The sequence below is a fragment of the Lepus europaeus genome, chromosome 12 (genome assembly GCF_033115175.1).
Source record: "Lepus europaeus isolate LE1 chromosome 12, mLepTim1.pri, whole genome shotgun sequence".
NCBI lineage: Eukaryota > Metazoa > Chordata > Mammalia > Lagomorpha > Leporidae > Lepus > Lepus europaeus.
The window spans coordinates 5,568,478-5,584,033 of record NC_084838.1 but is presented as its reverse complement, the minus strand read 5'-3'; the positions used below and the strand labels follow the sequence as shown (position 1 = coordinate 5,584,033).

At 49.5% G+C, this 15,556-nt stretch overlaps 1 protein-coding gene across 3 annotated transcripts in view; it reads left to right on the top strand.

The window, feature by feature from the left end:
* NUP188 (nucleoporin 188) overlaps window positions 1–15,556 on the top strand; it is a 54,116-nt gene that overhangs the window by 20,668 nt on the left and 17,892 nt on the right. For all 3 annotated transcript variants that reach the window (XM_062207407.1, XM_062207406.1, XM_062207408.1), the window contains exons 9-20: window positions 4,066–4,277; window positions 5,655–5,769; window positions 6,690–6,890; window positions 8,401–8,490; window positions 8,769–8,834; window positions 10,065–10,184; window positions 10,966–11,092; window positions 13,441–13,593; window positions 13,774–13,900; window positions 14,221–14,308; window positions 14,397–14,473; window positions 15,097–15,211. In XM_062207407.1, coding sequence (XP_062063391.1) covers window positions 4,066–4,277; window positions 5,655–5,769; window positions 6,690–6,890; window positions 8,401–8,490; window positions 8,769–8,834; window positions 10,065–10,184; window positions 10,966–11,092; window positions 13,441–13,593; window positions 13,774–13,900; window positions 14,221–14,308; window positions 14,397–14,473; window positions 15,097–15,211 — 1,491 coding nt within the window. The remainder of the gene's footprint in view (window positions 1–4,065; window positions 4,278–5,654; window positions 5,770–6,689; window positions 6,891–8,400; window positions 8,491–8,768; window positions 8,835–10,064; window positions 10,185–10,965; window positions 11,093–13,440; window positions 13,594–13,773; window positions 13,901–14,220; window positions 14,309–14,396; window positions 14,474–15,096; window positions 15,212–15,556) is intronic.

Sequence of the window (15,556 nt, the reverse complement as noted above, 5' to 3'; positions counted from 1 at the left end):
AGTTCGAAGTCCTGGAACTTAACTTATCTGCTTCTCACTCAGCTCACTACAAATTTGCCTGGGAAAGCAGTGGAAGAGGGACCAAGCACTTGGGCCTCTGCCACCCACATAGGAGACTGGGATGCAGTTCTAGGCTCCTGGTTTTGGCCTGGCCCAGCCCTGGTCTCTGGCCATTTTGGGAGTGAACCAGTGGATGGAAGATTCTTTCTCTCTTTTTTTAAAGATTTATTTATTTTACTTGAAAGGCAGAGTTACAGAGAGGCAGAGAGAGAGAGAGAGGTCATCCATCTGCTGGTTCACTCCCCAAATGGCTGCAAAAGCTGGAGCTGAGCTGATCTGAAGCCAGGAGCCCAGAGCTTCCTTTTGGGTCTCTCACGCTGGTACAGGGGCCCAAGGAGTTGGGCCATCTTCTGTGGCTTTCCCAGTCCATAGCAGAGAGCTAGATCGAAAGTGGAGCAGCCATAGGGGATGCCAGCACTGCAGGCGGCCACTTTACCTGCTACGCCACAGCACTGGCCTCTGGAAGAATCTTTCTCTTGTTCTATCTGCTTTCAAGGAGGTAAATTTTTAAAAAATCTACATATAAATGGACCTGTGTAGTTCAAACTCATGTGTTGTTCAAGGGCCAACTGCATTTAGAAGTGTGATGCTGAATTTCTAAACTTTTTTTTTTTTCCTTTAAAAGATTTATTGATTTGAGAAGCAGAGTTAGAGACAGGGAGAGACAGAGAGAGGGCTTCCATTCGCTGATTCACTCCCCAGATGGCCAGAATGGTCGGACCTGGGGTGATCAGGAGCCAGGAGCTTCTTCCTGGTCTCCCATGTGGGTGCAGGGGCCCAAGCACTTGGTTTCCCAGGCCTTTAGTAGAGAGCTGGATTGGAAGTGGGGCCGCCGGGACACGAACCGGAGCCCACATGGAATCCTGGCACTGCAGGCAGAGGCTTAACACTACTACGCCACAGTGCCGGCCCTGGATTTTTTCTTAGATATGTTAATGTTACTGATTAAAATATACTTTTTAATGTTTTTAACCAATTCTTTTTTGTAAGATAGTGAGAGCTCCCATCTGCTGGTTTGCTCCCCAGATACCTGCAGCGGCTTGGGCTAGGGTAGGAGCCAGGGACTCAGTTCTGGTGTCTCTGATGGCGAACAATGAACTCAGTCACTTGAGCCATCTCTGCTGCCTCCCAAGATCCACTTTAGCAGGAACTGGAGTCAGGAGTTTACCTGGAGCTCAGAACCAGCACTCTGAAATGGGACGCACGTGTGTCAGCCAAAGTAGGCCAGATTCTCTCTCCTGTTGCTGATTTTTAATTTGATTCTATTACGATGAAAGAACACATTCTGTATAATTGTGGTCTTTATATATATGTTTGTATTCTTTATATATATATATATATATATTAGAGCTTTAATATATATATTTTAAGAGGTAGAGCTTCTATCTCGAGTTATCTGCCAAATGACTGCAATGGCTGTGGCTGGTCCACACCAAAGTCCGAAGTCAAGGGCTTCATCAAGATCTCCCATGTTGGGCCGGCGCCGCGGCTCACTAGGCTAATCCTCCGCCTTGCGGCGCCGGCACACCAGGTTCTAGTCCCGGTAGGGGCACCGATCCTGTCCCGGTTGCCCCTCTTCCAGGCCAGCTCTCTGCTGTGGCCAGGGAGTGCAGTGGAGGATGGCCCAAGTGCTTGGGCCCTGTACCCCATGGGAGACCAGGAGAAGCACCTGGCTCCTGCCATCGGAACAGCGCGGTGCGCCGGCCGCAGCGCGCTACCGCGGCGGCCATTGGAGGGTGAACCAACGGCAAAAGGAAGACCTTTCTCTCTATCTCTCTCTCTCACTATCCACTCTGCCTGTCAAAAATTTAAAAAAAAAAAAGATCTCCCATGTTGGGGGCAGGGCCCAAACACTGGGACCATTTTCCTCTGCTTTCCCAGGCGCATTAGAAGTAGAGTAGCCATTCAAACTGGCACCCATGTGAGATGCTGGTGTCGCAGGCAGACTGTAGTTTTTAAATATGTGCTTTCCCACAATATGATATTTCTTGGTGAATGTACCATCTATGCTTAAAAAGAATATATGTTTGCTAGTAGTTGAGTGTAGTACATTCTGTAAAAGTTAGCCAGCTCAATGTTGTTGGTAATTTATATCTTGCTGATTTTTTGTCTTTCCATTATATGGCATTATTTTGTTAGCAAAAGATTGTTAATAACATAAATGTGTGTCCAAATGGGCTTATAATTACAAATTATAACATTTATATGCAGTGGTAAAGTATACAACATTATAAATAAAAAAGGGGCAGGTTTAATAATCTGTGGGGGGGCCGGCGCTGTGGCGTAGCAGGTAAAGCCGCCGCATAGCAGGTAAAGCCGCCGCCTGCGGTGCCAGCATTCCATATGGGCGCCAGTTCGAAACCTGTCTGCTCCACTTCCGATCCAGCTCTCTGCTATGGCCTGGGAAAGCAGTAGAAGATGGCCCAAGTCCTTGGGCCCCTGCGCTCGAGTGGGAGACCTGAAGAAGTTCCTGGCTCCTGGCTTCAGATCGGTGCAGCTCCAGCCGTTGTAGCCAGTTGAGGAGTGAACTGGCAGATGGAAGATCTCTCTCTCTCTCTCTCTCTCTGCCTCTCCTCTCTCTGTGTAACTCTGACTTTTAAGTCAAATAAATAAATCTTTTTAAAAAAAAATCTATGGGATATCCATTTAATAATTACCATGTAGCTAAGAAAATGGTTGAAAGGAGAGAATTTTTTTTTTAAATCTCTTAGAGAGAGAGAGATCTTCCATCTGCTGGCCCACTTCCCACATGGAGCTGCTTCCAGGTCTCCCTTGTGGGTGGCAGCGGCCAAAGCATTTGTGCCATTTCTGCTGTTTTTCAAGGCACGTTGGCAAGGAGCTGAATCAGCAGTTGGAGCAAGCAAGACTCGAACTGGCTCCCACAGGGATGCCGGTGTCACAGGCAGTGGCTTTACCTGCTGCGCCACATTGCTGGCCCCAAGAAGAACATTGTTAATATGCTGTTCCAGGAAGTAACCTTTAATAAGATATGAGGCCGGCGCTGTGGTGCGGTAGGTTAAAGCCCCAACCTGCAGTGCCGGCATCCCATTTGCGCACCAGTTCAAGTCCCAGCTGCTCCTCTTCTGATTCAGCTCTCTGCTGAGGCCTGGGAAAGCAGTGGAAAATGGCCCAAGTCCTTGGGCCCCTGCACCCACATAGGAGACCTAGAGGAAGCTCCTGACTCCTGGCTTCGGATCAGCTCAGCTCTGGCCATTGCAGTCATTTGGGGAGTGAACCAGCGGAATAGAAGACCTCTCTCTCTCTCTCTCTCTCTCTCTCTCTCTCTCTCTGACTCTACCTCTCTTTGTAACTCTTTCAAAATCAAATTAATCTCAAGAAAATAAAAAAGATTGTTGCTGGCGCCGCAGCTCTCTAGCCTAATCCTCCGCCTGCGATACTGGCACCCCGGGTTCTAGTCCTGGTTGAGGCGCCAGTTCTGTCCCAGTGGCTCCTCTTCCAGTCCAGGTCTCTGCTGTGGCCTGGGAGGGCAGTGGAGGATGGCCCAAGTGCTTGGGCCCTGCACCCGCATGGGAGATCAGGAGGAAGCACCTGGCTCTTGGCTTCGGATCGGTGCAGCATGCCAGCCGTAACAGCCATTTGGGGGCTGAACCAACGGAAGGAGGACCTTTCTCTCTCTCTCTTTCTCTCTCACCCTCACTGTCTAACTCTGCCTGTCAAAAAAATAAACATAAAAAAAATTAAAAAAAAAATAAAAACGATTGTTAAGTGAAAATAATAAGTTGCCAAATAGTTCTTATGGTATGTTATTTGATTCGGCGATGGGTAGGATTTGGAATGAGTGAATGCATGAATATGTATGTCATAGTGGTGAAAGGAGAGAGAATCAGTAGTGTCTGCTTTTCGGGGGAGGTGTGGATAACTGGGCAGTAGGAATTTCACCCCCTTTTTTAATTTTGTGCATTGTCTTATAAATATAACTTAAAATTTTTAAAGTATGATTTTTGCCTCACTTTCTTTCTCTCCCATTTTTCTCTGGTTGTACAGACTGAGCGCCAGGTGTCCCGCTGGTTTGTCCAGTGCCTTCGGGAGCAGTCCATGCTGCTGGAAATCATCTTCCTTTATTATGCCTACTTTGAGATGTCACCTGCTGATTTATTGGTGTTAACCAAGATGTTTAAAGAACAAGGATTTGGTAGTAGGCAGACCAATAGGCATCTGGTGGATGAGACCATGGATCCGTTTGTGGATCGGATTGGGTAAGTCCAAATGAGTTGAAGGTCATAAAGCTTAAGGTGCTCAGAGCATTGATACTGTTGATCATGTGAAAGGGCAAAGGGGATGTTGTGCTTCTTAGTCTGTGCGTGCGAAAATAAATGAGCACATCGCCACGCTCCGATTCATACAAGGGGCAGAGATCCTGGGAAACTTTCTTTTCTCAGAAAAAGTATTGTATTTTGCTTTTGTCTTACTGTCTTCATCTAAATGGGCATCCAATCATTCAGCAAAAATTAGTTGAGTAGCTGTTGGAGGCCAGGCATCGTGCAAATGCTAAGAAGGGAGTGATAAACAAGGCGTGGATGTCTCTTCCTCAGGTCATGGGCTGTGGGCTTTCTTTTTTTTTTTTTTTAGACTTCTTTATTTGAAAGAGTTAGAGATCTTCATCCGCTGGTTCATTTCCCAGATGGCTGCAATAGCCAGGGGTGGGCCAGGCCAAACCCAGGAGCTTCATCTAAGTTTCTCCCATGGGTGCCAGGGGCCCAGACATTTGTGCCATCTTCTGCTTTTCCCAGGCAGTTAGCAGGGAGCTGGATTGGAAGTGGGGCAACTGGGACATGAGCTGGCATTCATACAGGATGCGGTGTTGCAGGCGGTAGCTTTGCCCACCATGCCATGATGCCAGGCATAGACGATAGGCTTTGAATTTCTCCATTATTTCTATTTATTACCATGTAAATGTCCATATTTGGTGCCTGCTCCTTCAGTGAGCCAGGCTGCACTATCCACTTGAGAAGTGAGAAGGTTTCTCTGGGTCAGATGGAAGTGGTGGTTCTAGAAACCAGCAGTAGATTGGCTCTGCTGGGTGTGGTTGGCATAAACTCACATGTGACCAACAGGTACTGGAAATGTGGCTGGTCATAGGTGCTGTAAGACTTCATATGAAAAAGGGATAGTAAGGGCTGGCGCTGCGGCTCACTAGGCTAATCCTCTGCCTATGGTGCCGGCACCCCAGGTTCTAGTCCCTGTCAGGGCGCTGGATTCTGTCCCGGTTGCTCCTCTTCCAGGCCAGCTCTCTGCTGTGGCCCGGGAAGACAGTGGAGGATGGCCCAAGTGCTTGGGCCCTGCACAGGCATGGGAGACCAGAGGAAGCACCTGGCTCCTGGCTTCGGATCGGCGCAGCACGCCAGCCATAGCGGGCATTTAGGGGTAAACCAACGGAAGGAAGACCTTTCTCTCTGTCTCTCTCTCTCACTAACTCTGCCTGTCAAAAAAAAAAAAAAAAAGGGATAGTAAATAATTTGTTACTTTTGATAGTGAGGGTGAGATAGAGCAGTGGGGTATCGTGTGTTACTGCAGCCTCCAGCAGTGAGGGTCAGAGCATGTAATTGACACCGTGGTGCCGTTGTCCTTTCCAGCTACTTCAGTGCCCTGATTCTGGTGGAAGGCATGGATATCGAGTCCTTGCATAAGTGTGCCCTGGATGACAGGAGAGAACTGCACCAGTTTGCCCAGGATGGACTGACTTGCCAGGTGAACTTGGTGAACTTGGAAGAGCCTCTGTTCTTTTTTCAGATTGTTTGTAGTTAATCTTTTCAACTACTTAACGTCATGAAGGGTAGCATTTTCAGTGCTTTGGAGTTTGAGGTTTTACATAGTCAACTGTAAAATAATAGCAGCCGAAAGGCCTAGAAGTCATGTGGTTCTGCCTCACTAGTTAATGTGAGCGTGGAGGAAAGTCTCAGATCTGTCAGTCACTGGGGCCGAGGTGGGCGCTGTACTGTGGGGGAAGCAGCATCCTCCTGGGGGTGGTGAGGGAGGAAACCCTGGGGGGGTCGGGGTCGGGGCGGGGGGGGCTGTGAGCCAAGGGGACAGAGATGGCTGTAGAGATGAGGAGAGTCATGAACAGTTCAAGAAGGAGCAGGGCGCAGTTTCTGGAATCTCCTTTTGAACATGTGCTTGATAATCTTACTTGAAGACTATCTGAAAAAAGAAGAGTAATTGAAGGGTGTATTAGTGAGGTGGCTGGAGGTTTGTGAAGAGTAAGATACCCGAATTGGAGGGCAAGACCACTGTGGATGAGTGAAAGGCTTAGTGAGTGTGTTAAGGGATCCTGCTGAGGGATTTTAAATTCATTTTATTTCCTTTATTTGAAAGGCAGAGAAGCAGACACATTTCCACCTGCTAGTTTCCCACACGCCTACGAAAGCCAGGGCTGGGCCAGGCTGAGGATAGAGTCCAGGGACGGAATTTGGGTCTCCTGTTTGGGTGGCAGAGACCCATGTAGTTGAGCCATCACGTGCATTAAAAGAAAACCAGGACCTGAACCCAGGCCCGCGCTGCGTCACGCAGGCATCCTACCGGGATCTGACGTGCTACACCAGGTGCCTGCCCCTTGGAGGAATCGTGCCTTTTCGTTGGGAGACACAAATGTGTTTTCTCCTCTCATTAAGGATATGGATCATCTGATGTTGACCTTCGGGGACATTCCACATCACGCCCCAGTGCTTCTGGCCTGGGCTCTGCTCCGTCATACCCTGAACCCAGAAGAGACCAGCAGTGTGGTCCGGAAGATAGGTGGCACGGCCATCCAGCTGAATGTGTTTCAGTACTTGACACGACTGCTCCGGTCACTTGCCAGCGGGGGAAACAATGTGAGTCTAAGGCTGGCGGTGGTCGAGCATGGAAGTGGGCGGACAGAACCATGAAAGTAGGAATAAAGTAGTAATAAGCGAAGTGGGTACTAGTGCTGCTGGTGTTGCAAGTAACCGTAGAGTATTTACTGTGCCGTTCTGGAGACAGCAGAAAGAGCTGTGGTTGCCGGGGGTCTAAGGAGATGGGTGAATGGAGCATGGAGGATCTTGAAGGCAGTGCAACCTCGGTTCCCTGGGATGGGGGACACCTGCCGTGGTCCTTGTCCAAAATTGGGGAATGTACGCCAAGTGTGAACTCCAGGCAATGGGATTTGAGTGCTAGTGGCGGTGTCATAACTGACACTCGGTGGGGGGGTTGGTGGGGGGGGAGGCTGTGCGTGTGTGGAGGTGAGGGTAACGGGAAGTCTCTGTACCTGCTACTCAGTTTTACTGTAGACCTAAAGCCATCCTGAGTAGTCTGTTGGAAAAGAAAGGAGAACACTCGGCCAGCAGGCTTCCGTGCTGGCTCGGTTTGGTTTATTTTGGTGGTGGTTCGGATGCTGCATCACTGACAGCACCATACTCTAGTGCTGGATTTGGTTTTCCTGTCCACGTTGTCACTGGCTCATTTTGAAAGTACTTTTTTTTTTTTTTTTTTTTGACAGAGTGGACAGTGAGAGAGAGAGACAGAGAGAAAGGTCTTCCTTTTTGCCGTTGGTTCACCCTCCAATGGCCACCGCGGCCGGCACACCGCGCTGATCCAAAGGCAGGAGCCAGGTGCTTCTCCTGGTCTCCCATGGGGTGCAGGGCCCAAGGACTTGGGCCATCCTCCACTGCACTCCCAGGCCACAGCAGAGAGCTGGCTTGGAAGAGGGGCAACCAGGACAGAATCCGGCGCCCCGAGTGGGACTAGAACCCGGTGTGCCGGCACCACAGGTGGAGGATTAGCTTATTGAGCCGCGGCGCTGGCCCAAAAGTACTTTTTTTTTTTTTTTGACAGGCAGAGTGGACAGTGAGAGAGAGAGAGACAGAGAGAAAGGTCTTCCTTTGCCGTTGATTCACCCTCCAATGGCCGCCGCGGCCGGCGCACCTGCGGCCGACGCACCGCGCTGATCCGAAGGCAGGAGCCAGGTACTTATCCTGGTCTCCCATGGGGTGCAGGGCCCAAGCACTTGGGCCATCCTCCACTGCACTCCCGGGCCATAGCAGAGAGCTGGCCTGGAAGAGGGGCAACCGGGACAGAATCCGGCTCCCTGACCGGGACTAGAACCCGGTGTGCCGGTGCCGCAAGGCGGAGGATTAGCCTGTTGAGCCGCGGTGCTGGCCACCGAAAGTACTTTTGATTTTACTCTCAAGTGTTGTAATATTTGGCCTTCTTTTTTCTTCTGATCTTGTAAGTAAACTAGAAAAGTAATAAACCTTTGGATTCCCCTCCCATTTGTTCCCAAGGGTGACATTAACGTGGTGGGTTGTGCTGACTCGGGGGAAGAGCTGTGTGTTCACAATGACTTCCTGCCTCCTTTGCTTGCAGTGCACCACCAGCACAGCGTGCATGTGTGTCTATGGACTTCTGTCCTTCGTTCTGACCTCTCTGGAGCTGCACACACTGGGCAATCAGCAGGTCAGTGTCTGGCTTTCATAAGGCTATCTTCACTGCCCAGCTTGCCTCCCAAGTCCCTCTAATACCCCCACTGGTATTGTTTGCCTTACTTGTTAACTTGTTCATTGCTGTTCATTTCCATGTAGTATTATGTACGTGATATATGTTAATTGTAGAAAAACTAGGAAACTGTTGAAAAGCATGTTCATTCTACACACACACACACACACATAAAAATATAAAAAAAGATAGACTGACTTAACCAGGGAAAATGAGCCATTTCCTCCCCTCCCCCACAGGATGTGATTGATACAGCCTGTGAAGTCTTGGCAGACCCTTCTCTTCCAGAACTGTTCTGGGGAACAGTAAGTATGTTAGAGTGTCATGCTGTGACATTCCCTAGAGCAAAAGACTTGATCCAGCAGTTACTTGTGATAAGTTTTATTTATATATATTGTATTTATGTTTATATGTGTCTTCTCATTTAATCTTCAAGAAAGTCTGTGGTGAAAGGTGATGCTTAGAGATGTGATGTGCTTTGCCCAAGGTCACATGCCTGGAGAGAGACAGCCAGGAGCCACTTACATCTGACATGAGTCTGTAACCCAGATCATTAGCCCCTGTTAGCAGTGTGTTATTTCCAAGTCCTCTTTCACAGGAGCAGTCTCTTAGGCACCAAGATTCCTGTGATTCTTGCAAGTATTGCTAGAGAATAGAATTGTTAGATTGTAACCACATCTTAGCAGTCATTAGTATTATAACTTATTAGAGTGAGAATTTGGCTTAGGGGAGAACAGTTTCTCACCAATTCTTGGTCCTAGCATTGACAACAGCCTTAAACTTCAAACTTCAAACTCCAGCTAATGTCTGTTTCCCTCTGTGCTATAGCATGACCTAACTCCTGTGTATCTTACGCCTTTTCCTGAGATGCTGTCCGATCTTGCAGAACCACAATGTCCTGAGAGGAGCTGGTGTAAAACCATCTTTGATTTGAGGATCTGCTGTTGGTGGTGGCTACATGCTGACATGTTAGCGTTTTCACTTTAGTGGAAAAGTGGTTCAAGGGTGCACCATGTTGTCTTTTTTACCCACCATTTTCATTTCCTGTGAAAGGCAGAAAGGCAGGCCTTTATCCTTTGGTTCACTCCCCAAATACCCACAATAGCCAATGCAGAATCACTCTGACGCTGGGAGCCAGGAATCCCATCTGCATCTCCCGGGCAGGGACCTCAGTACTTGCGCCATTGTTTGCTGCCTCCCAGGGTGCTGTTACCAGGAAGCTGGTTGGAAGCAAAGCTGGGAACGTAACCCCCTTTGATACAGGATATGGGTGGCTCAGGTAGCATCATAACTGCTGTGCCAGATGCCTGCCCTCGTAATGTTGTCTTCTTAGAGGAGAGTGGCTGGGGGTCACTAGATAGACTGGCAGTGTCTTTTCAGGGCCTAATAATCAGTTGTTTCTATTTCCACTGGAAAACGATGTTAAAATCTTAAATTATTAGGGAAAGAGGGTATCTGTGAAGGGAAGGATTGATTCTGGATTGTTGGAGGATTGCGGGCAGTTTGGACCGTCAGTGATTTCTCTTGAACCACAGGAGCCAACCTCTGGTCTTGGGATCATTCTGGACAGCGTATGTGGAATGTTTCCCCATCTCCTTTCCCCACTCCTGCAATTACTCCGAGCTCTCGTATCAGGAAAATCCACTGCCAAAAAGGTAAATGCTCCAGTCAGATGCCCTGCAGAGAATAGACGATATTTTTTTGGAACTTTCATTAGGAATCTGTTTTGGTTTCCATGTTGAAGTTACGTTATGGCAAGAGTTATTCTGAAGTTGAATGAGAGATGTCAAGAGTGGCGCCTCAATTTCTTTCCTTTTTTTTTTTTAACTTGTTTTTATTTTATTGAAAGAGACACAGAGAAAAATCTTCCATCCACTAGTGCACTCCCCAGATGCGTGCAATAGCAGGGCTTGGCCAAGCCAAGCCAGGAGCCTGGACCTCAATCCAGGTCTTCCACATAGGTAGCAGGGCCCCAAGAACTTGAGCCATTGCCTGGTGCCTCCCAGGGTGAGCATTAGCAGGAAGTGCTGAGTCAGAAAAAGCAGAACTGGAACGCACACGCAAGGAGCACAGCGTGGGATGCGGATGGCCCAGGCGGCTTCTCACTGCGCTTCCAGATGCAGCTCCCAGATGTTCAGCATCTGTAGCTGGAAGAGGACAGTACATGAAAGAACCAGCTGGCTGTCACTAAGTGGTACAGGCATTTGTCACTTAAGTCGTAAAGACTGTACCGCTGTCTGTGGGGTAAGGTGAGCCTCAGTCAGTGTGGAGAGTGGTGAGGACTTGGCAAGCAGTGCAGATGCAGCTCCCAGAGCCTCAGAATTGGCTGTGTCCCTCGCGTAAGCGCGCACACCTGCACACAGCTGGCTGAGAGCTCAGGGGACCCATGGGCGTCCTGCAGCGAGTGTGTGACTGTCTCTTCCTGTACCGTGGCAGGTGTATAGTTTCTTGGATAAGATGTCTTTCTACAATGAACTTCATAAACACAAGCCCCATGACGTGATCTCCCACGAAGACGGAACTCTTTGGCGGAGACAAACACCGAAACTCCTGTACCCGCTGGGTAAGACGGAGATCCGTGGCGCGGGAGCCCTGTGACAGCGTCCTCGGTTAGGCCTCCTCACTGCTGTGTTAATGCTTCCATGTCAGAAGCCTTTGGAGCAGCTGCTTCCCTCCAGTGTGTGGATTCACTGACAAATGGTGTTTTTCTTTTTTTAATAACTTTTGTGTGTAATGTCACTGCATTGTTGTTCACTACAGCAAGGTGAGCGCCTAGAGGTGTATGTCTAAAACAGTTGTTTCCCTCAGGTAATGCTGAGAATTTCATGTGTGTCCTTGTGTTTCTTTATCTTCTCACAAACTCATTCTAGATTTGCTGTTATTTCCAATGGCTCTGGCTTATTCTTTTTAGTAACGACATAATTATCCTTGACGTTTCGTAATTTTTACCTTTTTTCCTACTGAAGGACATTTGGACTTCCAGGGTCTTTGCCAGCACACATCGTATTGCATTGATTTCACACACTGTCATGTGCTGATGTGTTTCTTTTTAGCAGGTAGTGTCCCCAACATGGGCTTCTTGGGTAACACTGGGAACACACAGTGTAAGTTTTGAGCAGGTGCCCATCAGCAGATGAACGAGTAAACAAAATGTGCTGTGCTCATACAGTGGAGTATCACTGAGCCTGCAAATAGGAAATTCAGGTACGCATCACAGTGTTAGTGAACCTTGAAGACACTGTGCAGACTGAAGGAGCCGGTCATGAAAGGGTGAGCTCTGTGTAATTCTGCTCCCAGGAGGCACTGAGAGTAGTCAGACAGACGGAATGGAGTGGTGGTTGCCAGGTGCTGGGGATGGGGAGAACGGGAGACTCGCTGAGAGCCGACAGTCTCACTTCTTCAGGATGGAGAGTTCTGTGGCTGAAAGTGATTGTTGCTCCATCGTGTGAATATGCTTCCCTGTTGCACGACGACCTTAGAAATGGTTAAATGCTGTGTTATGTATATTTTACCACAACTTTTAAAACAGTGAAAAGCTTTTGGAATAGATAATGGCAAATTAAGTCCTAGGAAAGGGCCATACCATTTTGTCTCCCTCACCTCTGAGCTGTGTGCATTCCTGTGCTCAGGAAGCACAGTCCAGGGGGCACAGCCTCACTCTTTTTGTTGTTGTCCCCCCTCTTTTTATGTAAGATTTATTTATTTATTTGAAAGTCAGAGTTACACAGAGAGAGGAGAGGCAGAGAGAGAGAGAGAGAGAGAGAGAGGTCTTCCATCCGCTGGTTCATTCCCTAAGTGGCTGCACCGGCCAGAGCTTTGCTGATCCGAAGCCAGAAGCCAGGAACTTCTTCTGGGTCTCCCACGTGGGTGCAGGGGCCCAAGGACTTGGGCCATCTTCTACTGCTTTCCCAGGCCACAGCAGAGAGCTGGATCAGAAGTGGAGCATCCTGGTCTCGAACCGCCCATATGGGATGCCATATGGTCTCGCCCATATGGGATGCTGGCACATCGGGCCAGGGCATTAACCCGCTGAGCCACAGTGCCAGCCCCTGTTGTTGTTGTTAAGCTTTGTTTTATTTGACAGCAAGAGTCACAGGGATTGAGAGAGATCTTTTCCATCTGTAGGTTCACTTCCTAAATGACCGCAATAGCCAGGACTGGGCCAGGCCAAAGCCAGGAACCTGAATCTCCTTCCAGGTCTCCCACATGGATAGCAGGGGCCCAAGCACTCAGGCCATTTTCCACTGCTCTCCCAGGTGCATTAGTAGCAAACTGGATCAGAAGTGGAGCAGGAGCCAATGCTGTGGTGCAGTGGGTAAAGCTGCGGCCTGCAGTGCTGGCATCCTGTATGGGTGCCGGCCGGTTTAAGTTCTGGCTGCTCCAGATATGTCTGGGAAGGCAGCAGCGGATGTCCCAAGCACTGTGGGAGACCCAGATGAAGTGGTCCTGACTTTGGTTTTGCCCAGTCCTGGCCATTGTGGATGGAAGATTCTCTCTTTCTACCTCTGCCTCTCACTCTCTGTAACACTGCCTTTTAAATAAATAAATTAAAAAAGAAGAGGTGGGACAGCTGGAGCTCAGCTTGGCACTCATGGGATGGCAGCGTAGTAGGTGGCGGTTTGACACCCTGGGCTGCAATGCTGTCCTCACGCCTCATGCGTGTACTCTGTCACTGCGATCGCGGGTGATCCAGGCGCCAGCTCTCCCATAGGATGGTCGTCTTGTGGTTGTCACTGGAGCGGAAAGCTGTCCTCTGTACTCAGCTTTCCCAAGTGACAGGAGAGTTTTCGTTTGAGCTGCAGGAACGTTAGCTCTAAGAAGAGCTTCTGCAGATCTCTGTGTTTAAATATCGATGCCTGGTGGCAGAACCACTTCTTCCTCTGTCCTCAGCGTGGACTCTTCTCTCCTTAGGCGGTCAGACCAACCTTCGCATACCTCAGGGCACTGTGGGCCAGGTCATGCTGGATGACCGGGCTTACCTGGTGCGCTGGGAGTACTCCTACAGCAGCTGGACCCTGTTCACCTGTGAGATTGAAATGCTGCTTCATGTCGTCTCAACCGCAGGTAAACGGCTTCGGGAGGCGCGATGCTGGGTGGGGGGATGGACATTCGTGGAGGGCTGCAGGAGGGAATTTGAAGATCAAGTTCAGAGCCATCAAGACTGTGCTTTGTCTGATTTGTTTAACTACTCGGTAATCTTAAAGGAGGGGTTTCCATAAGTCATAGGCCTGTCTTTCCCCTTAGATGTGATTCAGCACTGCCAGCGGGTTAAACCCATCATCGATCTGGTCCACAAGGTCATCAGTACTGATCTGTCCATAGCAGACTGTCTCCTGCCCATCACATCCCGCATCTACATGCTGCTACAGCGGTGAGTTATGGCTAGACCTTGGCAGAACTTCCGTCCAGATTCACTCCCCAGATGCCTGCAATGACCAGAGTTGGGCCAGGGGGAAGCTGGGACCTGGGAGCCGGAACCCAATCCAGGTCTCCCGTGTCGTGTCAGGAGCTGGAGCTGGAGCCCTGCACTGTGCTGTGGGATGCATGGTCTTAACCACTGGGCTGCATGTCCCTCCCACCTCTACTCTTATTTTATATCCTTGCTTGAGGAGGGACTTGAGAAGTAAGGACTGAAAGATATTTGAACCAATTATATTATTCATTTTATTGAGTAACCTGCCCTCCAACCAGGTTAACGACAGTGATCTCTCCCCCTGTGGATGTCATTGCTTCTTGTGTCAATTGCTTGACTGTCTTGGCTGCTCGGAATCCAGCAAAGGTGAGACACCAAGCCTCCCCAGCAGCCAAGAATGGAGCACTTGGTGCGCACCTGGGGATGGTGGACGTTTGCCCTTCTCCCCTCCTAGGTCTGGACTGACCTCCGTCACACGGGCTTTCTGCCGTTCGTGGCCCACCCCGTCTCCAGCATGAGCCAGATGATTAGGTGAGCCGCTCCCAGGGCGGGTTGACCCTGTTCGCTCGTGAGAGCCCTACACGCTCAGCTCCAGCGTAGCTTTAGTTTAAAGAAATTTCTACCCGTGTATTCTGTGCACTTCTGGCCTCTGACTGAAGTGTGCGTGGACAAGAGGAGACGAGAGGAGCTGGGCACAGAGCAGCGCCCTGTCCGCAGGGCAGCAGCGGTGGCTTCGTCTTCAAAGCCTGAGCGGGAGAGCAGTCTCTTCCACTTGCAGCCACTTGAGGTGGTGGGAGTTTGCTTTCCGCCTGGGGAGCCAGATGTGTCTGGATCTGCAGAGTTAGCCTCAGTCGTCCTGTACCGAGTCCTCGAGTTCAGCCCCGAAGGGCGGCACCGCCTCACAGGCCCCGTCTCACTGTTCTCCCGCTTTGGAGACAGAGACACTTCCCTGGTGTTCATTTGCGTTTTCACTGTGACCTTGTTGAGGTTGTACCTCAGTAAAACATGTGACATTTACTCTGTATGGAATTGCCTGGGTTTTAAGAATTCCTGTTAGCACTGGACTGTTTTATGCCTGAACCATCTAAGAGTGCTCTGTGATCAGGGTCTTGAAGGCGCCCCATCGTTCTCTCCTTGCTTCTCTGTCTTCTCAGTGCGGAGGGGATGAATGCTGGGGGCTATGGGAACCTCCTGATGAACAGCGAGCAGCCCCAGGGCGAGTACGGGGTCACCATCGCCTTTCTGCGCCTGGTCACCACCCTTGTCAAGGTACAGCTGGACCAGTTCTGGAGTCTTCCTTGCCCTCTGTTACTGCTGTCATCTCACCTGTGGGCAGAACAGCTGTCCTGAAGTTAGAGTGACAGCTTGTGCATATGGAGCACCTACTATGCGCCAGTAGTTTCTGTAGTATTGCTTAATTGTGTGAGTTTGTTCAGTGCTCAGAAAGCTGCTGAGGCAGAACTGAAGAACCGTGTGGGTAAGGCAGGAATTGTGAAGTGAGGTGTTCTGATCGTAAGCCAGGGTGACGTTTCCATTTATATCAGATCCTGCCAAGTTTCTGTATACAGCATTTCCTACGTAAGATACACTCTGACATGTCCTTTTTTTTTTTTT